The sequence below is a fragment of the Diabrotica virgifera genome, chromosome 9, assembly GCF_917563875.1.
Source record: "Diabrotica virgifera virgifera chromosome 9, PGI_DIABVI_V3a".
In the NCBI taxonomy this organism is placed as follows: domain Eukaryota; kingdom Metazoa; phylum Arthropoda; class Insecta; order Coleoptera; family Chrysomelidae; genus Diabrotica; species Diabrotica virgifera.
In genome coordinates, this window is record NC_065451.1 from 28754620 (window position 1) to 28777974 (window position 23355).

General features: G+C 32.7%; 1 protein-coding gene across 8 annotated transcripts in view; it reads right to left on the reverse strand.

Annotated features, from left to right (window-relative positions):
• The window catches only part of LOC114336973 (zinc finger protein OZF-like), a 181829-nt gene that overhangs the window by 117885 nt on the left and 40589 nt on the right, over positions 1-23355 (reverse strand). For 2 of the 8 annotated variants that reach the window (XR_007700929.1, XR_007700928.1), the window contains exon 3: positions 2428-10125. The exons of 2 other annotated variants lie outside the window; for them this stretch is intronic. Coding sequence is in view for 4 of the 6 variants with exons in the window: in XM_050662228.1 (XP_050518185.1) it covers positions 8723-10125 (1403 nt within the window). In the remaining 2 variants the exon portion in view is untranslated. Of the gene's footprint in view, positions 1-3; positions 10126-21714; positions 22828-23355 lie in introns of those variants that run through there. 4 more of the 8 variants (XM_028287352.2, XM_050662230.1, XM_050662228.1 and 1 more) reach the window with 3 other exon arrangements.

The following is a 23355-nucleotide window of genomic DNA, read 5'->3' on the forward strand; positions in this document are numbered from 1 at the left end:
AAATAATAACTATCTGTAAAATCTGTATAATGGAACGAACAAAAAATGAACAAAGCATTGAGTAGAGAAATCAAATTTAAGATGGATGAGAGAAAGGTTTTGGTTTATACAGGGTGTCCAGAAACTCTACCGACAAAGGAAGACAGGAGATTCTTCAGATAATTTAACCCAATTCACTTAGTCCGAAAATGCTTCCTAAGGGAGCTAGAGCTCTTTGAAGATGGCGTCTTGTAATTAGTTTTTCTTAAATACCTCCAGAACGCTTCTATTTAGAAAAACAAAAATTTGTACGCGTATTTATCTTCAAGATATAAATCTAATCCATCCATTGCAAATTTCTAGTACTGATCATAGGCGTCCGTTTTGGGCAGGACAACGGTTATTTTATCGCATAACTTTTTTATCTTTATCTTTTATGCATCTATGACACTGGATTATTAAATTTTGAAGTATTCTAGTACCAAAAGGTACTCTTGTTTTAAATCGATAGGACACACCGTTTTCTAGAAAAATCGATTTGAAAATTTTTCGCTTTTTGAATTAAAAAAAAATTTCAAAAAAAAACTGTTTAGAAAGACGAAAACTGGTACAATTATTTATATTCCAGAGATAAATCGATTTCATTAATTGCGAATTTCTAGTACTGGTCATAGGCGTCCGTTTTGGGTAGGTCAACAGTTATTTTATAGTATAACTTTTTTGTCTTGAATTTTTGAGCAGTTTTGACACTAGATTATTAAATTATGAGGTATTCGAGTACTAAAAGTTATTATTACTTTATGTTGGTAAAATACTTCGTTTTTTGTTAAAAAGTTCTTTCAATTTTTTTTCAAATTCCAAAAACGAAAAACTTTCAAATCGATTTTTCCAGAAAACGGTGTGTCCTACCGATTTAAAGCAGGAGTACCTTTTAGTACTAGAATACCTCACAATTTAATAATCCGGTGTCAAAAATGCATAAAAGTTAAGAACAAAAAAGTTATGCGATAAAATACTTGTTGCTCTACCCAAAACGGACGCCTATGACCTAACTAGAAATTTGCAATGGATAGAATCGATTCATCTCTGAAAAGTAAATATGCATACCAATTTTCGTTTTTCTAAATAGAAGCGTTCTGGAGGTATTTAAGAAAAACTAATTTCATGACGCCATATTCAAAGAGCTCTAGCTCCCTTAAGAAGCATTTTCGGACAAGGGAATTGGGTTAAATCGACTTAAAATTATCTGAGGAATCTCCTGTCTTCGTTTGTCGGTAGAGTTTCTGGACACCCTGTATAATGCAAATTGTAAGTGTTCATAAACGAAAACAATGCAGTAAACTACTCAAAGCACTCCCATATTTGGTCCAAAATTGTTGCCCAACGGTATACACATACAATCTATAAAGTATAAAGCACTCCCAGAACTCAATTTTTTTCACTTTTTTACGTTCTTTGTTTAAAAAATAGGACTCAGCGTAATTTTAACACAACACCCCCTACCCCCCCCTCCACCACCAACAAAACGTTAGTTTTGGATCAAAAAAATGTTATTTTAAATTTTTAAAATAATAAAAGTGATTAATAGTATGTTAAAATACCGGAACGTGCTCATCTTTAAAGCGGCTACTCGAATTTCTTACATTTATAAATATCTAATATTGATACCGCCACTTTGTTGCGCATTCTGGCCGATTATCTTTTCTATTATAAACTAACACACAAAGGAAAAGGTTCAAATGAACCGTTCACTGCATGAAGTATTGAACCGTTAATTTAAAAGGATTCTTATCACACTAGGTCCTATCGACGTTTTTTAGGAGGTATTTCGGCCTAAAACTATTTCATGAGAAAATATTTATCAAGGATCAAAATGTATGTACAGGTTGGAATCAGATTTTGATATTTTATGATAAAATAACAAAAATTTAATAGGATATAATCATCCGATATTTGATACGTTTTTTTTCAAGAGTAGCACTGTGTCGATCTAAGGGCCATACATCACCGGGGCGTGATTTTACAAAATAAACCCACTGTCAGCACAAGCTCCGCCTTCTAGACAGACGTCATCCAGTATCCGTACCCGCTATCAATACATTTTATATTAACCAATTTTTGTCTTACATGAAAACAAAAAAATTCAAAACATCCAGAAAAGAAAAGCATACATTTTTTACTCCTTGAGATTGTTACTGTCACGTATAATTTTTAAGCTATTTTGAAGAAAAAAGAAATATTTTTCAAAATTAAAAAAAATTACTTTAAAACCTTTTTTTTTAATGAGCATTTTGAGCCGATGAAACTTACAGATAATATAAACAATACATAAGTAAAGTAGCTTGTGAAGCAGTAACGATTCATTTCATTTCGGATTCTAATTAGAGGACCATTTTTATCATTTTTTAAACAAAAAAAGAGACCAAAATTATTTTTAGCGTAACTTACCTACTTGACCATAGAAACGGTTATTTCACGTTTAAATAATCGATTTGGAATTTGACGAAGAACCTACTTTTCATTAGCTACAACTTTGCTTCTACTGGGTATACAGACTTCATATATACATCATTTTTTTCACTTTTTTTATATGCTATCTTTTTGCTAAACATTTTGTTTCGGTAGAAAACTTACTTTTTGAGTTATTTGCGAAAACCGTCGAAAAACTAGTGTTTGTTGTTGAAAAACATATCATTCACTCGCAAATAGCTCGAAAAATATTAACTTGACTCATATGTGCTGGAATCGAGTATATTTTGTAAGATGTGTTGAGAGCGGATGGTGATGATTATTACAGTTATGTGGACGACGTATGCGTAGGAGGCGGAGCTGGTGTTGAGAGCGGGTATATTTTGTAAAATCGCCACCAGGACGCAATGGCGACGCTTAAAATTGACTCTTTTAAAATGAATGGCAGGTATCACACTTGGCAACCACTTGGCGACGGATCTGAATTAGAGGCGTCGCCACTGTCTACAGTTTCTCTTGTGGCGACTGGCTATCCTGGCCACTTGGCGACGATACCAGCAATATAAACGAGAGTGTACGTACCGTCACTCATTCAGTCGCCAACCAGTCGTTACTTGGAAAGATATAAAGCAAAAGGAATTTTGATAGAGAAAGGTTTATTGTAGAGACCGAAAGTCGGTTATATTTGTGAAACAGTGCCACAAAGGATTACTCTGATATTTCAAGAAGTCTTCATATAGTTTGCCAAAAACACCAATCTCGTTTCGCTTTAGTATAAAAGGATGTACCCATATTTTTTCCTTTTTCTTCTGCTTAATATTTTTGCGACTTAAGTAGCAAGTTAAAAATAATATAACAGTGTGATTTCTTCTACGTCCATTTCTGTCTATGTATATGTAACAAGAGGGAATGTGGTGGAAACGGGCAGCGTTCTTGACAATCCATGGTGGCCATGGCGTCCCGGTGAGGTACGGACCTTATCCTAATCACAAGTGTGTTTTCATATGTGCTGTTAAGCTAGGCCTGTATGAAAACTGTTTGGAGCATATTTCACATTCAAATAGTTTTTCACCAGTATGCACTCTCATATGCCCTTTTAAAACTTGTTTTGTTGAAAACTGTTTGGTACAAATTTCACATTTAAATTTTTTTTCAGCGGTATGCAACTTCATATGTTTTGTTAAGTAATTCTTTAGTAAAAACTGTTTGGTGCAAATTTTACATGTACAGGCCGACAGGGATCTCGTGAAATAAAGTTGTCACCGCGCATAAAACTGGGTGGAAAGTGGGGGTTTAGCCACGTCCAGTAAAGGCATTCGTGCGCCAGACGTTCTACTGTGAGCTATTCGATATTTTGACAGTGTTGCATTATTTCTTTTTATTTAAGTTGTACTCGTTTTATGCAAAAGTTCTTTTCAGGACTCTGCTAAAATTAAAAACTGTAAAGGTAAGTAGATAAATTGTAATATATTATATACATATATTAATAAAAATCTAGTATTTCTTTTCTGCAAAAGTATTTCTTTTCTGCATATGATTTTTTTGAAGATATTCTTCTTTAGCGACGAATCGATTGAGGGTAAAATTGTACATGAACCACGCGCCTGCGCACACTGACAGTATGTAGTTCATTGCTAATCTTTCAAGATAGGTATGTATGTATCTGTAACCGTGCAAATAAGTCATTAAAAGAATATATTAGTGGTTTTAGGAAATGTATTATTTATTTTAATTCTTGTGTTTTTGGATTTGTATTTCCCTGTAGTAAAATAATAAAATATGTAAGCATATCATTTACAGTTTGTCGCCGTGTTGTGTAATTATATCCGAATCTTACGTGTCAATTCAAGTGGCTCGATGGCGTAGTTGGCTGAGCGGTGGGACAGAGAACGGAAGCACACGGAAGGTCGCGGGTTCTAATCCTTGGACGATTCATACTTTTTTTTATTTTTCGTTATTTTAATAAAAAAAATTTGAAAGTGGTAGATAAGAAAGTTAGTTTAATTTTTAAATAAAATACAAATAACCTGTTAAGTATATTTACTTCGTTTAAATTACCTATATAATAGAAGAATATCTTCTTACGTGCGTACAAAGTACACACACATTATTTTTTTTCATTGTGAGATACAATTATTGTAGCGTTTTCTCTTCTCTTCTATTGATTTCTTCTTCTAAAGATCCTTAACTATTTTGATTGGGAAATTAGCCACAGTTAAATTGAAAAAATAATTTTATTAAAATATTAGAATTAAATTGAAAAAATAATAAAATTATTTCTTCAATTTAATTGTGGCTTATTTCTCAATCAAAATAGTTAATTATAAAATTCTTCTTCTTCTTGACTGGCTTTACAACTCGGGGTGAGTCCTCGCCGCATCCACTATGGCCCTCCATCGTCTGCGATCTTGCGCTTCGATTTAAAATCGTCTGCGATTGCGCAATTATAAAATTGCCACAAGGAAATAGCTTCAGAACAACATTTAAAGATCTTGTTTCTTCTATTATTAGGTACTTCTAAGTACATAAAAGCTTCAACTTATTCTATTTTTGGTCATTCTTTGGTCATGTGTACACAAGTTCCTCTTTTGTTTCTCCCATCTGCATAACTTTTGTTTTGTTGATATTTTTCTTTTTCGTTAAATACTTATTTCCATATTTCCAAATTGTTCTGAAGTTCTTTTTAATTTTTTGCAATTAGCACATTGTCAGCAAATGCTCCTTCTGAGATTTCTACTCTTTGTAGATTTCTATGCCCTACATTCAGTTTTTTATTCCTTGCTGTGCATAATTTCTTTTGTTCTTAATAATTTTGTCCTTATAATATTCTGAATATTGTTTGAGCTAAGTGCTCTTCCCTGTCTTAAACCTCCATTTATTGTAAACGTATGTAATGTTAAATAATTATTACTAATTACAGCATTGTTGCTCTCATTGTATATTTTTTGTATCATTCTTAGTAGCTTGTTGTCCATTCCTTTTTCTCCTAATATTTTCCGTAGTTTCTGTCTTGGTACGTTATTGAAGGCTTTTTAAAGGTCAAGAAATGTATATTTTCTGCATATTTCTGTTTTTTTTGTCCCTCTTGTCTTCAGGGTTCTGTAGAATGATTGTTGGTTACTTTTGCTATCTTCTTCCATTTTGTCTCTGAATTTTCCCAATTCTTTGCTGCTATTGCTCATATTTTTACATTTTTCCTTTCATTTTTATAGTTATTGCAGCTCTTGTTTGTTTTATCTTTCAAATATTGTTTCTATGTTATTTGCTTCCCTTTTACTTGCTATTTATTTTTTCGAACCACTGCGTTGTCTGTTTCTTTGTTGAGTCTTTTTACTTATTTCACATACTTCCTTAGCTAACTCAGTAGTAGATTCTTATAGTTCTTCCATAGGTTGTTTACATCATTATTACCTTCTGTTTCATTTAGTGTTGCAAGTTTTTCGTTTAAGTTTTTCTGTATAATAGTTTTAATATAAAAAGTAGCCATACCTAAATTAGTGTTATTTAATTGTAGCATGGAGTTTAAGAGCAAATTATATTTACGAAAGTACAATTTACAGAGTCTCGGTCGAACAAACAAAAATTGAAGACGGTATGTAATATAGAAAGTAGTAAAAAAATACCTACATAGTTCAAGCCAAACCCTTCTGTCAGTGCGTCATTAATTTTGCATGACCTTTTAGTCAAATCTGACAAATGCCGATTCAGAATTCGATAAACTATGATACACTGAAAGAAGGGTTTGGATTTAACTATATTATATTTTATATGATATCCATAGCAACTTCTATACTCTAACACTAATGGAATATATTTATCTAATTGCAGGACAATGCTCATCGTTTTCCTCCCCAAGGAAACATATTGTAAAAGAAAAAAAGATGCAGACTATTGACGACGTCGACAAAGGGGTTTTAAGGCGTATTATTCATAATATGCATATAAGTGATGCAGAAGTACCTCAGCTGAAGAATATTCTTTCTAAATTCAAAGATGCTGTAGGATATCAAGATAGTCGGGAATCTTTAAGATTGATTATAAGAGACATTGGCTTCCGTTGGAGAAAAACAAAAACCAATAGAAAAGTTCTAATGGAGAGACATGACATCCAAAAACTTCGTATACACTATTTAAGAGCTATTAATAGGTACCGAGAAGAAAGTCGCCCTATAGTGTATATGGATGAAACATACATCCACTCAACACATACCACACGCAAAAGTTGGAGTGATGATTCGAAGGAAGGTGTTAAGCAGCCCACATCAAAAGGAAATCGTTTGATTATTGTGCATGCTGGTGGTGAGTGTGGTTTTATTCAAGGGGCTGCTTTAGTTTTTAAATCTGGTCTAAAAACAGGCGACTATCACGACGATATGTCACTTGAAAATTACAGTAAATGGTTTGAAAACAAACTAATACCAAATCTTCCTCCACAAAGTGTTATAGTGATAGATAATACACCTTACCACAACAAACAAATTGATAAGGCACCAACATCAGCATCACCAAAAGAAATTATAAAGAAATGGTTAGAGGCTAGAAACATTCCAATAAACAATGGTATGCTAAAGACGGAACTCTACGATTTAGTGAAAATACATAAACCAACATATGTTCGCTATGCAATAGACGAGATTGCAATAAAACATGGACATTCAATTTTAAGATTACCTCCCTATCACCCAGATTCTAATCCAATTGAGCTGGTCTGGGCCAGCTTAAAATCGTATGTAGCATCAAAAAATGTCACATTTAATATAAATAATCTTAAGGAGTTATGTGAACAATTCTTTGCCACTTTCCCTCCAACTGAGTGGCAAGGCCGATTCAACCATGCAAAAAAATGCGAGCAAGAATTTTTGCTGCGACTAGCAACCATAGAAAATAATATGGAAAAGATTGTCATTACTTTAAGAGACAGTGATTCGGAATGGGATCTTTCCGATGATGAATCAGATACCGGGGATCTCTAAGCCCCATGGGTAAAAAAATCCGATTTATTTTTAATAATATAATTTTCAGTAATATTTTAAATAGTGTTATACTTTTTGCATTAAAAATAATTATTTTGTAGAGTGTGTTTCTGTTAATACATAAGAAGTAAGAATCATAAAATATAATTATTGCCTTATTCAAGTTAAACCGTTAAATACTTACTTATCTACAACTAATGAATTTTTCCAAGTGGAATCTTTTAAAATGAAAGCCTCTTAATTTTATCGTAATGATATCATAATTATCTATGATATTTTAAATAATGTTATACTTTTTAAATTAAAGAAAATAATTTTGTCGAATGTGTAACCGTGAATATATAATGAATAAAATATTATTACCTTATTTAAATATTGTATCGTTAAATACTTACAAGTAATAAAGTTTTCCAAGTAGGATCTTTTAAAGTGAAAGTCCCGTACTAATCCCGTTACTATTGTTTGGTAAATAAATAAATAAATTTTAATCAATCATTTTGTTTTATTTCTATTCTACACAAAATTCCCCGGCACAAAATTCCGCCACTAAATATTTTTGATTGATTAAATTGTTTGTTGCCGGTATTATAATAAACGATGTCAATACATGTACCTAAAAACTGATACAAGAATCTTTAAAAATCGGAGTAAAAATAATAAATATATAATTTGTCAAACCTAATCAACAATTTTGAGTGCCGGAATTTTTTGCCGGGGAGTGTATCTTTAAAACATGTCACGTTATGTAGAGCTTTTTCACACTATATATCATACCTAACCAAAAATTTTTCCCTTATTCTTTTATTCATTAAATTATTTGAATATCTCTTTTCTTTAGCAATTTACCATTTATATTTTCCTATCATAAATATTGACAATATCATTAAAATCATCCACTTTAAAATGTAGGCATAATATATATGTCTGAATTTTCAATACGAATGAGTCAGATAAAGCAACCAAAACAAAATTTGTTTAGTTTATTGTTTTGTATTTTGATAACAATTTCCGAAGTGAGAGTCGAAAAGTCAAATAAATTTAATTTCAAACTTAAATTGTGGCTTATTCCCAAATAAAATAGTAAATTTCATAAGATACCACAAGTAAATAGCTTCGGAACAATATCATTTCTTTAGATAGTATCGTACTAAAAATACCTAATATTACTGTGATCATCTACATATTGACAACATTGTAAAAATTTTAATGATTCTTCAGCGTGAACTCAAGCGTAAATCTTCCAGTATACTCCATCTTTCTCTGCCCTAAAGTTTTCTCAGTCTGCGTAGTACAAGCTCCGCCTATTCACGAGATCCCTGTCGGACAATAAAGGGTTTTTCACCAGTATGTACTACCACATGCCGTTTTAAGACTTCTTTGCTTGAAAACTGTTTAGTGCAAATTGGACATTCAAATGGTTTTTCACCAGTATGCACTACCATATGCCGTTTAAAAACTTCTTTCCTTGAAAACTGTTTAGTGCAAATTGCACATTCAAATGGTTTTTCACCAGTATGCACTACCATATGCCGTTTTAAAACTTCGTTCCTTGAAAACTGTTTAGTGCAAATTGCACATTCAAATGGTTTTTCACCGGTATGCAACTTTAAATGTACTCTTAAATTAGATTTCATTGAAAACTGTTTGGTGCAAATTTCACATTCAAATGGTTTTTCACCATTATGTACCGTCAAATGCCATTTTAAAGCTTGTTTCGTTGACAACTGTTTGGTGCAAATTTCACATTCAAATGGTTTTTCACCATTATGTACCGTCAAATGCCATTTTAAAGCTTGTTTCATTGAAAACTGTTTGGTGCATATTTTGCATGCGAAAGGTTTTTCACCAGTATGCGTTCTCATATGGAACTTTATACCTTGCTTCAGTGAAAACGTTTTGGTGCAAATTTCACAATTAAACGGTTTTTCACCAGTATGCACTCTCATATGTACTTTTAAACTACCCTTTGTTGAAAACTGTTTGGTGCAAATTTCACATTCAAATGATTTTTCACTAGTATGCACTGTCATATGCGATTTTAAATTACCCTTTGTTGAAAAGTGTTTGGTGCAAATTTCACATTCAAATGATTTTTCACTAGTATGCACTGTCAAATGCGATTTTAAGTCTTGTTTCGTTGAAAACTGTTTGATGCAAATTTCACATTCAAATGATTTTTCACTAGTATGCACTGTCATATGCGATTTTAAGTCTTTTTTCGTTGAAAACTGTTTGATGCAAATTTCACATTTAAAGGGGTTTTCATCAACATGCACTCTCATATGTTCACTTAAATGTTTGTTTCTTGAAAACCGTTTGTTGCAAATTTCACATTCGTATGGGTTTTCACCATCATGTACTCTCGTGTGCCACTTTAAAACTTGTTTCGTTGAAAACTTCTTGGAGCAGATTTCACATTCAAATGGTTTTTCACCGGTATGCACTCTCATATGCCACTTTAAAGCTTGTTTCGTTGAAAACTGTTCGGTGCAGAATTCACATGTAAAGGGGTTTTCATCAGTATGCACTCTCATATGTCTTTTTAAAGAAAATCTTGTTAATTTTTTGAAGCATATTTGACATTCAAAATATTTTTCTCTGGTGTTCTCATCGGTAGTAGCAGTTAAATTTTGGTTCAAGTTATTTCCGGGATATTTTAATATTGCATTGCATTCATCAGTTTGGATGTCTTCGCAAGAGGCACCTAAAATAATAATTATCTGTTAAATCAGTATTATGTAACGATAAGAAATCAAAGGCGGATCCAGGGGGGCGGGGGCTATCGGCCCCCCTCTCAACCCACGTGATTTTTTTTTAAATTATAATATAAAGATTACAAAAACATTCATTTATTTTTTTAAATGGATAATTACACATGTTTTAAAATTACAATATTATATGAATTATGAATTAAATATATGTAAATATATAATTTTATTAGTATGGGACTTGGCTAAAACGGGCCAGTGACGCCAGTGTATTTGGAAATGAGTAATTTATAATCCTTATAAATTAAGAATTAAAAATGATCACAACAAGCATATTTAAAAAATATATATATAATTCTATATACCATGATACTATAAATAACAAGATAGTATCTTCCCGTAGCGCAAATACGTCCGAGTTCGCGCATCGCATGTTTGAATTCTTGTTGTAAGCTTATAGTCCAGGCTTTATCGTCGCCCCCGTTAGTTAACATATTCCAATTCGATTTTGTTACACAAACTTACTTAAAAAGAGTTCCTTATAACAAATATACATAGTGCCGGGAGGTGCCGCTGTCGGAAAATTGTTTAAACAATTTTTTTAAACAAATTCAAAAAATCAATTTTTTCACTTCGTATAATTTTTTCGATTCTTTGGGTCATTATGAGCCAAAAAGGTCTCTAGTAATTTTTCTCTAAAATTGACTGTTGTTTGAAAAACGCCTTTTTCAAGGCTTAATAACTCGGTTAAAAATTATTATTATATTATGAAAGTCAAAAAGTGACTGAATCAACGTTGAAAGCCCCCCCCCCCCCTACAGGATTCTGAAGAAATTTTGTCATTATTTTATTACTGAGCTGTTATTTTTAATTGTTAACCAAGAGCGGTAAGTGAGGCGGCCGTCAATGTGAGTGCAAGTGAGATGCACCATTAGACGGCCGGACTGGTGCATCTCTTTCGCACTCACTATTGACGGCCGCCTTTATGCAGTTAGCGCTCATTGTTAATAATTAAAAATAACAGCTTAGTAATAAAATAATGACAAAAATTTCTTCAGAATTTTGTAGGGTGGACTTTAAACTTTGATTTGGCCACTTTCTAACTTTCATAGTAATAATTTTTAACTGAGTTATTAAGCCTTGAAAATGGCGATTTTCGCGTTTTTCAAATATTAAATCGCATATAACTCGACAAAAATAAATTTTAGAGAAAAATCACAAGAGACCTTTTTTTGCTTATACACCTGCAATTGGATGTTCTGTCCGACAAAATACATGGGACGTTTTCGTAATCTGACGTTCCAAACTTTTAAACTGTTCCACAATTAAAACTTCCCCTGTTCCAATGTTCCAGTGCATCAAAGTTTGTCCGACTAGATACCGTTAAGCTATTAACAGATTTTCAGCTTGCTATTAATCAACTTTTTTTGATACGCGGGATCCAGGTCTATTATAATGATCCAAAAAATCTAAGAAAATTGAACGAATCGAAAAAATTATTGATTTGAATTTGTTTAAAAAAATTGTTTAAACAATTTTCTGACCGCGGCACCTCCCGGCACTCTGCGGATCTGTTATAAGGAACTCTTTTTTAGTAAGTTTGTGCAAAAAAATCGAATCGGAATAATTTACCTAACGGGGGCGACCATACAGCTCGGACTATACAACCGCGAGCAATTCAAACTAATCGGAAATCATTCGGTCATTACGAACCATTACGAACTTGGGTCTCCAGTTACGTCACGACTCCCTTATCTTCGAGATGCGCAATATATTATCTTGTTATTTATAGTATCATGCTATATACTGTGAACGCATACTTAAGCATCTCCACGTATAATTATAAAATCGTTTGCAGATAACAGATTCGCCGAAAATCTCCCGAAAATTGCGCGCCTAGCAAAAACTATATTAATTCGCCGAAAATATAAATATGTTCACACGCCGATAGCTGACCACGAAAAAAGAACACCCTTATTAATTATTAGTAATTAGTGTATTTTGGGTATCGATGCACGTAACATCTCTAATACTGATTCGTACACATCTTAGTTTGTAAATTGATAGCGTGATTAATAGTATTTTGAGTTTATTCTTCTTTTTTATATTAATATAGTTTGTGATTTACGAAAAGTTATAAGATGTCAAATAAACAATAAACGAAAGGAATCAGAAGCTTCTACCGAGAACTTAAAAAGTAAAAAGTTCAAATGTCGCAATATAACTGATTATTTTTTTAAAAATCAACGTAAATTGGGTGATAATATTAATAGTAATGATGATAATAAATATGTACAAGGTACATCTTATCAGATAGATCATACCATGAGACCTAGGTACTGATCTTGGATCAAATTTAAGTTCTGAGAGCATTTAATGTTGTCACATTAACGTTATGACGTTATGTCACATTACATCAATGGAAATTAGACGTCTATAGACGTTCTGTCCGTCAGCGTGTTAATTTCAAATATATCATTCAAAAGAAACTTTTTGTTTATTCTAATGGACTATCGGCCCTCGGTAATAATGTAATATTTTATTCTGCGTTTATATTTTTCAAAGATTCTCGTATTAGTTTTCTCAGGATTCGAAAAAAACTGAATGCGTTTAAAAAACATTTGACCAAAATTTTGCGCATGTACGTATTATACATTTTTTTTAATCAGTATTTCAAACGATTTTAAATGAGGTGTCACATGATGTACTTTCCCATTACGAAATAAAATTAAAACTATTTCGTCATGAATTTTTTTGCCTTGAAAAAAGTAAAGTAGGTATTTTGATTTTTTGAAAATTACATTCGGTTAATTCATTATTACATTTACGAAACTACTGTAAGTAGTTAACTTATAAAGCCTCATTTTGTAGGTTTTTTAAATTTCAATGATAATTCACTACATAACATATTTATTTTTAAAAAACTCTAACAAGAAGTAAAACCACTTCTATGTAAATTGGTATATTTATTAAAACTTAAAAATCCCAATGGATTGAATAAAATATGTCCAATTCAGAACGTTTTCAGACCTATCGGTCCATCATCAGTGAATCTACAATAAAATAAGTAATCCCACTATTAGAATTGAAAGATGGTTGAAATTTTTAAAAAGCTAAAAAATGTGGTTAGATTACTTACGTGCATACTTGCTAAATAGCCCCAGAACCAAACAATGGTTGAATTTAAAATTCAATTTACATTATTTAAAAATAATATTAAACAGGGTAAACGCCGATGTTACAGGATATTGCCTATGGGAACATGGTGAAACCCTACCAAAACCTCAATCAACCATCTTAGGCCAACTTTGACTATAAAGTGACACTAGTGTGTAAGGAACTGTTTGAAATGACATTGACAGTAGAGAAAAAGGTAGTCGATTTCAAAGTTAATTAACCAAAAGGTCATGACCCACAACAAATGATAAAATTTTAATATCTGAAAATGTCTAACATTTTAAATCTATTGGTTATTGAAAAGAAATTGTGATATACAAAATTAATTTAGAATATAAGAGTATTTATATTGACTGTATACTATAACATTAGATTGATCAAATTGATAGAAAGAAAGTTAAGCTGCTGTCAATAACGATAAAAAGATAAAAATAGATGAAGGTGAAAGAAGAGAAAGAATCAGTATTAGTTGGAATGTTATTGTACAAAATGAATAAATTGGTAGGCAATTTAATCTAGTCTATATTGTATTGGTGGTTGTATAAATAAAAGGAAAATATTGTTATTTAAAAATAAATGCAAATTTTTGTAAATAATGGATTTGAGTTAGGATACAGTCAAATAATTAAAAGTGTGTAATAATATGTGAATGAAAAAGAATTGTAATTATTATGAGATGTTTTATTTTTTAATTTTATTTCAAAAGTTTTGAGAGAATTCTTGTGACAAAGTGAGGGTATGTGAAGTTAGAGATAAAGAAAAGTATGATTATAGCTGTTAAGTCCAGTTGATACAAGAATGAAATTAAAATGAAAATAATATTGAAAGTGTACTGAATAAAATAAAACCAAAGTAAGAAAAAGAATATTGATATAATTTAATTGTAATGATAATGGATCTGAATGTGAGAACTGAAATTGAGTGATGGATGTTAGTTGGAGAGGTAAAAATTTACTTGGAAAAAGTCAAAGACAAAAAGTAGAGGGCTGTGGTGTAAGGTATAAAGACAAGAATTTTAAGGGAAAGGGAGGGATAAAGAAAATATGAGGTGTGGAATTAAACTGAACGAAGTAATGAAATGAAAAAGAAGTGAAAAGATAGTAGGGTGAATTAATGAGGTGATGGTTAATAGGGTTCAGTAGTTAATAATGTTAGTCGGGTAAAGGAGTTTGGAAGCAGTGAAGGAAAGAGGAAATTTTGAAAAAGAAGGGAGGGTAAGTTGAAAGAGAAAGAAAAGGATAAAAAGAGGAAGTTGAAAAATAGGAATTATGAGAATAATTGGCGGTGAATGGGGACAAAGTTGCGGTTAAGGGATGTTTGTCTATTGACACAGTTGGGACTCTTCTTCATGTCCTTGCCAATCTCCAAATCTTCGTATAAGTCTAAACGGAGTGTATTGTTTTGTTGAATATTGTGTATCAACTTGTGAAGTTTTTCAACTTGTCAATCTTAATCCAAATATTGTTATGCTTTCTTTTGATGTTAGCAATTTATTTACTTCAGTACCAAAAAATGAATCGATTAGTCTGGTTAATTCACTCCTCTTAAATAATTCTGTCACTTCCACCACCACTTCGTCTATTATAAACATTCTCAAAATTTGTCTATCTCAAGATTACTTTGTTTTTAATAACAACTTTTATCAACAACCTGACGGTTTAGCAATGGGTAGTTGCTTATCCCCTTTCTTAGCTGATGTTTTTATGGATCACTTAGAATCCAACTATATCATAAAAAATCCAGAGATCTTACACTGGTTCCGTTATATACACAGTTGGCCACAGGTCAGTTGGCCATTGAAATCCAATATGTGAGGTTTTCTCCAAAAAAAGTTCCAACCACGTGGGGAGAGTCCTGTGTTGCCCTGGGTAACATCCAGGTTTATCTATAACATCAGATCATTTTTATATAAATATGTAAAATAACTTTATGATTTACATTTAAAGGGTTTTTACCCAATACATTTTGGTGGCTCAGGCATGCAAATTTTGGCTTTTAAAGACTGATGATGGATTCCTTAATCCGAAAACGTTTTGTATTGTGACCCTTATTTAGGGTATTTTAATAGATAGCTTTTACAAAAAACTTGGTATTTTTATTAATTTTAGTTTATTTGTGAGTAGTACCTAGTGCGTTTTGTTACACTGGTTTGTTATACTAGTTTTTGTTTTACAGCGGTTGCGCCTGAGCTCACGCGACGATTATAATTTTCGGTTAATTTTGAGGGCTAGAGCCCTATTTGCTTTGTCGCAACTAGTTAATAGGTAGGTTATCGTTGTGGTTGTTCAATATTATTATATTTGTTCAGTTTATATTTTTTTTATATACGTTTTATATAATTTATACGTGAAATAACGTAGCGTGACTAACCTGACATTTTGTATTCATAACACATAACTCTAAAAACTTGCTAAATGCATTATTTGCTTTTGCTTGCTTTTATATAATAAAATTATTATATGATTATTGCGAATGGAAAGAGATTATTTTATCAATGCTTTAAGATTAATAGCCGAATTAAATGAGCATAGAAATCAGCGAAACGATATTCATCTTGTAAGGCACATTAAAACTACACTCGGATTCTGTTATACATTTCAGCGTTGGCTCTTATGCATAACGTAAATCAAATGGCAGAAAACGCTGCGCTGTTGTAAATTCGTCGTCTGCCTTACCGTGGCACAGCCGGCGAAGATGTGCGTACAAAGATAAGGGGTATCGGCAACCTCGCTTGTCATAAGGAGTGCACTGAAATTTACTCGTGAACCCGATAGTAGCACATTCTAACTTCGGACTAAGCAATTTTTATTAATAAGACAGTGGAGGTTTTCCCCTCCTATTTAGTTGAACCTCCATCGATTTTTATGAAAATTGGTAAGTAGGTAGAAGATACCTTAAGAAACGCGTTTTGACCAACCATGTATATTAAACCAGGGTCACGGATGAAGCCCACAACGGCATCCAGGGCGGAGAAGGTCTTCACAACGGTCTGGAGGACGGAGGTGGCAGCCCCCTGGTTTTAGGGCTTGTATAAAATCGAACCTTAAAATCGGCAGCTGGTTTTTCAGTATCTGTATTGAGCGGAAGTCATTTAGGCCAGAACGGTCAATACAGAATAGTACTCGGTGCGGTGGCAACCACTTAAACAGCGTGTACACAGCGGTGTAGAAAGCCAAGGGAATGACTACTACACTATTTTTCCCAGGTTAATCAATATGGCTGAGGAAATAAACGATGGCCCCGAGTACGGGCGCTTCTTAAATGGGGCAGGGGTGCGAAGAATCTCCCGTTTGGCCAAATTTGATATACAGAGAAGTTGTAGAATAGGCACATGGAATGTGGGGAGTTTATATGAACCAGAAAAAACACACAATGCCATAAATGAGATGAAAAGGCTGCAAATATCAATTCTGGGTATCAGTGAAATGCGATGGCCCGGATCTGGCCAATGCCATGTGGATGATCATGAAGTATATTATGCAGGAGAAGAGAGTAATTACCATCGTCATGGTGTAGGATTAATAGTCTCAAACGAGGTTAGCAAATGTGTTAGGGCGGTATGCCAGGTATCTGAACGAGTCATAATGATTCAGTTGAACGCGAAACCCAGAAACATAAATTTAATACAAGTGTATGCACCGACAGCGGAAAGTGAACTGGAAGAACTTGACAAGTTCTACGCCGATGTAAAAACTGTTACCGACCAACTCAAGACTAGAGATCTCACCATTCTGATGGGTGACCTTAATGCTAAGATAGGAAAAGGCAGACAAAGTAATATTATTGGCTGTTATGGACTGGGCGATAGAAATGAAAGGGGAGACTATTTCGCAGATTTTTGCAAAGAACATAATCTATGTATAATGAATACCTTTTTCAAATTACCTAAAAGGAGATTATATACGTGGAAATCTCCAGCAGATACCCCCAATAATATCGTAAGAAACCAACTTGACTACATAACCATCAGTGAGCGTTACAGAAATGCAGTAAAGTCTGTAAAAACCTATCCTGGCGCCGATGTGCCATCTGATCACAATCTATTGTTAGCCGAAATAAAATTAAAACTTAAACGGATAAAACAACAACGATCCTCTAACAAACTGGATACCGATTTTATTAGAAACAACAGTCAGGGGATTTCAAACAATTTAGAGAGCAATTTTGAGAATAGCGAACAACAAGAATCCATCGAGGATCATTGGAACCAAATCAAAACGATTATAAGCAACTCAACTCCAAACTTCAAAGAGAAAAATCAAAGAAGCAACAGTGGATGAACGATGAGATTTTGAATTTGATGGAAAAAAGACGCAAATTTAAGAATCAAAACATCGAAATGTATAAACGCATTAATAAAGAGATAAGGACTAAAATACGAGCGGCAAAAGAAACATACTTTGAAAAAAAATGTTTAGAAATTGAAGAGTTGCAGAGAAAACATGATTCATTTAATATGTATAAAAAAATAAAAGAACTCACCGGTCAGAACAAAAAACATGCAAATAACATCGTTGATAGAGACGGAAAACTGATTATCACTGATTTGGATAAAATAGACAGATGGAAAGAATACATTGAGGAACTGTTTAATGATGAAAGGCCCGAGCTTGAAATTAACGAAGTAGTTACAGGACCTGACATAACTATGGACGAAATTGAACAAGCAATAAGATTAGCAAAGACCAGAAAAGCGACGGGACCAGACGAAATACCGAATGAAATAATAAAGCTCTTCGAAAATTCAGGTAAAAGATCTCTCCTTCATCTTTTTAATAAAGTTTATCAAACTGGTTATATACCAACGGATTGGCTGCTGTCGACTTTTGTGACGATACCTAAAAAAGCAAACGCGAAAAGATGTAGTGACTACCGAACCATTAGCTTGATGAGTCATGTTTTAAAGATATTTCTACGAATTTTGCACTCTAGGATGTACCAAAAAATAGAAGAACAGCTTGGTGATACACAGTTTGGATTCCGCAATAACCTTGGGACCAGAGAAGCACTGTTTAGTATTCAGGTTATGGTACAGAGATGCAGATATGTCGGACATCCGGTTTATATGTGTTTCATTGACTTTGAGAAGGCCTTTGATCGGGTAAAACATATGGAAATGATTGCTATTCTTCAGAAAGTGGGTATTGATGATAAAGACTTACGCATTATCAAAAATCTTTACTGGCATCAACGTGCAAACATCAGGATTGGCTGGGACACGTCTGAAGAACTTCAAATACGAAGAGGAGTAAGGCAGGGCTGCATTTTGTCCCCACTAATATTTAACATCTATTCTGAGTTTGTTTTCAATAAAGCAGTGGATAATGCTCAATGTGGTATCAAAATGAATGGCGTCAATATTAATAATTTGAGATATGCGGATGACACGGTGTTAATTGCGAGCAATTATGAAGAACTTCAACATCTGATTAATAGGATTACCACAACGTGTGATGAATATGGACTCAAGCTAAACACCGCAAAGACCAAGGTGATGGTTGTCAGTAAGACGCCAATACAACCGGAAGTAGTAACAGCTTATGGTGAACAATTAGAGAGAACTAACAGTATCACCTACCTTGGTTGTAATCTAAATGAGAACTGGGACATGAGCAAAGAAATTAGAATACGTATAGAGAATGCCAGAGCTGCATTCTTTAAGGGGTCATATACGTTTCTCGAGCTTAAAAAGTAGTCTAAATGTAATGATAAATTGTACGAAACCTATTGGGCTAATTGATTTCATTTTTTTTTAATTTTAAAGGTGGACTCTTAAGGAGCATAAAACATATGTTAAAAGTTAAAAAAATAATTAAAAACATGGCGGCCGCGTCCAGTGGCGTAGAACGTGTTTTTTTTTCAGGTCAAACGGTGGGCATAATTCAGCTCGTAATATTAATTTGAAACAAAAATTGTTTATTTGTTATCATTTTTTAGAGTCATAGTTCTCGTGTGACGAGAGGAATTAAGGAAAAAAAATTAATTACGGAAACGGTCGAAATTTAAAAAAAAGTCGTAATTTTCACCAAAAGAATTGTCTATTTTTTTATTGTTATTCGAAAATGGTTAAATTTAATCAAAAAAGCTCTCGTCGCACGATAGTGAATCTAATTTAGAATATGTGTGCCAAAAATGAAGTTAATCGGACGAACGGTTAACCAGTTATCATGCCCACCGTTATGAAAAATGCCATTTCGAGAAAAACGTGTTTAAAGTTTTGCAAGACCTGCTTAGCGACCCGACTAGTTCCGTTTAAAGCAGCTGTAACTTCGTCAATAATTCGAATATCGAACTCGTTCTGGTCTTAAAATGTTTCTAAGAGATGTACCTTTTAAAATAAGAAAAAAAAATAAAATCGATTTTTTGAAGCCGAGAAACGTATATGACCCCTTAAGATAAAGAAACTTTTATGTGGAAACAACATTACTTTGAATCTTAAAATTAGATTAGTGAGATGTTATGTGTTCTCTACTCTTTTGTACGGTGTCGAAGATTGGACTTTAACAGATACTCTTCTCAAGAGATTGGAAGGCTTTGAAATTTGGGTATACCGGAGAATCCTACGAATAAGTTGGGTGGATAGAGTTCGTAACGAAGTTGTTTTGCACCAGATGGGAAGTCACAGAAGTCGTCAGAACAGTTAAAAATCGAAAACTTGAATATTTTGGCCATGTTATGCGACACCCAGAGAGATATAATATACTCCATTTAATAATACAAGGCAAGGTAGACGGAAGAAGAGGGCCAGGTCGAAGAAGAACGTCATGGCTTAAAAACCTGAGAGAATGGTATAACAGATCCTCTGCATCCCTTTTCCGAGCTGCCGTTAACAAAATTGCTATAGCCAATTTGATAGCCAACGTTCGATAATCGAGCACGGCACATGAAGAAGAAGAAGAAGATGTATATTAATATTAAACTTTTCGCTATATTGTTAATGTTCAACAATAGTAGACTATATTAAAAATCGTTTGACCATAAATAGAAACTTTGATGTCAAATCACCACAATTCTACAGTGTGTGAATTTTGCTATGAAATTAACAATAAAACGTGATTATCTTTTAAACTACCTTTTATAATATTACAAAACCCTATATTTTGAGAAAGAAGACATCGATGACAATTCAAAAATGTAAAAATATATAGATAAATATAAAATTATATAAATATAATAAAAATAACATAAGTTTGTGTCACCCTGTCAATACGGGTGACCCTGTATATCTGAAAATATTTTTAAATTATGGTACTATCCGTGCCCCAACTCTTATATAAATAGCTTTTTTTCGTATCTCTTACGACAAACGAGTAATTGGACTTACACTAATTCCCCACCCTGTATTAGTGTTTTTAGTAAATATATTTATTATAATTTTTGTGTCTTTGAATTTGTCTTCCTCGGGAGAAAGATGAGTATTATTAAAACGTTGTTAAATTTCTACTTCATTTCGTCTGTTTGTTACCGTGAATTGTCATTATATCCGAGAAACTATATAAATATACAGAAAGCGCATAGCGTTATTGATAGAGCATTCGGCTAGAGATCGAGAAGTCTTGGGTGCAAATCCGGACCGTTCCTATTCTTTTTTTATTTTTGGAAAGTGGTAAGCATTAAAAATTAGATTAATATTTAAATCAAATAAACTGTTTAAAGTTTAAAGTAATTTATTTCGTTGAAATCATATAATAGAGAGATATCGCAAATGCATTTTTATCGCACGCTAATAGCGGAATACGCTATTTTGACATGTACGCAAGCGCAGAATGAATGTTACGCTAATACCGGATAGCGTGTCCCGCTATTTAGGTTGAAATAAGGGACGGTAATAACGTTAACGCTAATTTGACATTTGGGATGAAACATAAAAATAATGTATAGAATACAAATTTTATAAACTAAATACTGTGAATCATCTTATGTTGGGAAACACGTGCATTTTTATTTTGTCTACAATAGACTACTTTTTGTGGTTAGGATATTATTTATTCAGATATTTTATATTATTTTTATACTAACTATTTATATTTATTGTTGGTTAAATCATTAAAATTAAAATGCATGTCAACCAGCTCAATATCCAAATTCATTTTTCAATAAAAAACAATTACAGTATTCCTCAAAATTAATTTCTAGGTTACATTGTAATACCAAACGTCGGTTGTCATAATAACGTTAAGCCCCGCCCCAGAACATTTGCGATAACTCTCTTGTTGCCTGTGCTGAAATAGAACGTTATACGTTATTTACGTCTTGACACGATATTATCGTTTGCATTTGCGATATCTCTCTAATATAAGTATAACTTCTTACGTGCGTACAAAGTACACACACTCATTCTTTTTTTTAATGGGTTTTTATTACACTAGAACCTATCGGTGCTTGTTAGGAAGTAGTTGAGATTAAAATTATTTCATGAGAAAATATTTATTAAGGATAAAAATGTATGTACAGGTTGGGATCAGATTTCGATATTTTATGATAAAATAACAAAAATTCAATAAGATATAATCATCTCAATTTTGACGTTTTTTTTTTCTAGAGTAGCACTGTACCCATCTTATCCTAATCACAAGTGTGTGTTTTCATATGTACTGTTAAGCTCCACTGGTGTGAAAATTGTTTGGAGCATATTTTGCAGGTGAAAGGTTTTTCACCAGTATGCAGTCTCATATGTGTGGTTAAATATGTATTCGTTGAAAACTGTTTGGTACAAATTTCACATTTAAACGGTTTTTCACCAGTATGCACTATCATATGTCTAGTTAAATGTGTGTTTCTTGGAAACTGTTTGGTGCAAATTTCACATTTAAACGGTTTTTCACCAGTATGCACTATCATATGTCTAGTTAAATGTGTATTTGTTGAAAACTGTTTGGTCCAAATTTCACATTCAAATGGTTTTTCACCAGTATGCACTCTCATATGTATAGTTAAATGTGTATTTGTTGAAAAATGTTTGGTGCAAATTTCACATTCGAATGGTTTTTCACCACTATGCACTCTCATATGCGATTTTAAAATTGTTTTCATTGAAAACTCTTTGGTGCATATTTTGCATGTAAAAGGTGTTTCACCAGTATGCGTTTTTATATGATATTTTAAACTTTGTGCGTGTGAAAACTGTTTGGCGCATATTTTGCATCTGAAAGGTTTTTCACCAGTATGCGTTCTCACATGGAACTTTAAACCTTGCTTCAGTGAAAACGTTTTGGTGCAAATTTCACAATTAAACGGTTTTTCACCAGTATGCACACTCATAATATGCGATTTCAAATATAATTTCATTGAAAACTGTTTCTTGCAAATTTGACATTCAAATGGTTTTTCACCAGTATGAACTCTCATATGTATTGTTAAAGAACCCTTTGTTGCTAATTCTTTGGCGCATATTTCACATTCAAAATGCTTTTCTTCGATGTTCACATCTGTAGTAGCAGTTAAATTTTGGTTCCATTGATTTACGGGATATTTTAATATTGCATTGCATCCATCATTTTGGATGTCTTCGCAAGAGACACCTAAAATAATAATTATCTGTTAAATATAAAGTATATTAATACAGTGTGTTTGGTAACGAATGGGCAAGAGCTTAGATTCCTGAGCTTAAAATAGGTCGATTTAAGCTAACTTACTTTAGTACAAAAATTGATAGTAATCGAAATGTGTATAGGGTGCCAAAATTTCTTTTGTTTTATTAAGAACACGAAATTGTAAAAGCGGGGATTTTTTGAGACGAGAAATCTAAATTTGCCATCAAAAATAATGTATTACCCGGATAGCGCACATACGCCTTTCAGCGCTCATTGAATACGTTCAATATTTTTATCCCCCACTCTACATACTTTTTGAATCAAAACTTTTATTCTCTTAATATTTTTAATTAAAAAAGATATACTACATTCATCTCGCTAAACTCAATCGTTTTCGAAATAAAGGCATTTTAAATCTGCGATGCAACATAATTTTTGGAATAATATCATTGTAGTTACACCCGAAAAATAGGTATACGACAATTAGACCGAAAGCAGCAGACCGAACTCATTAGA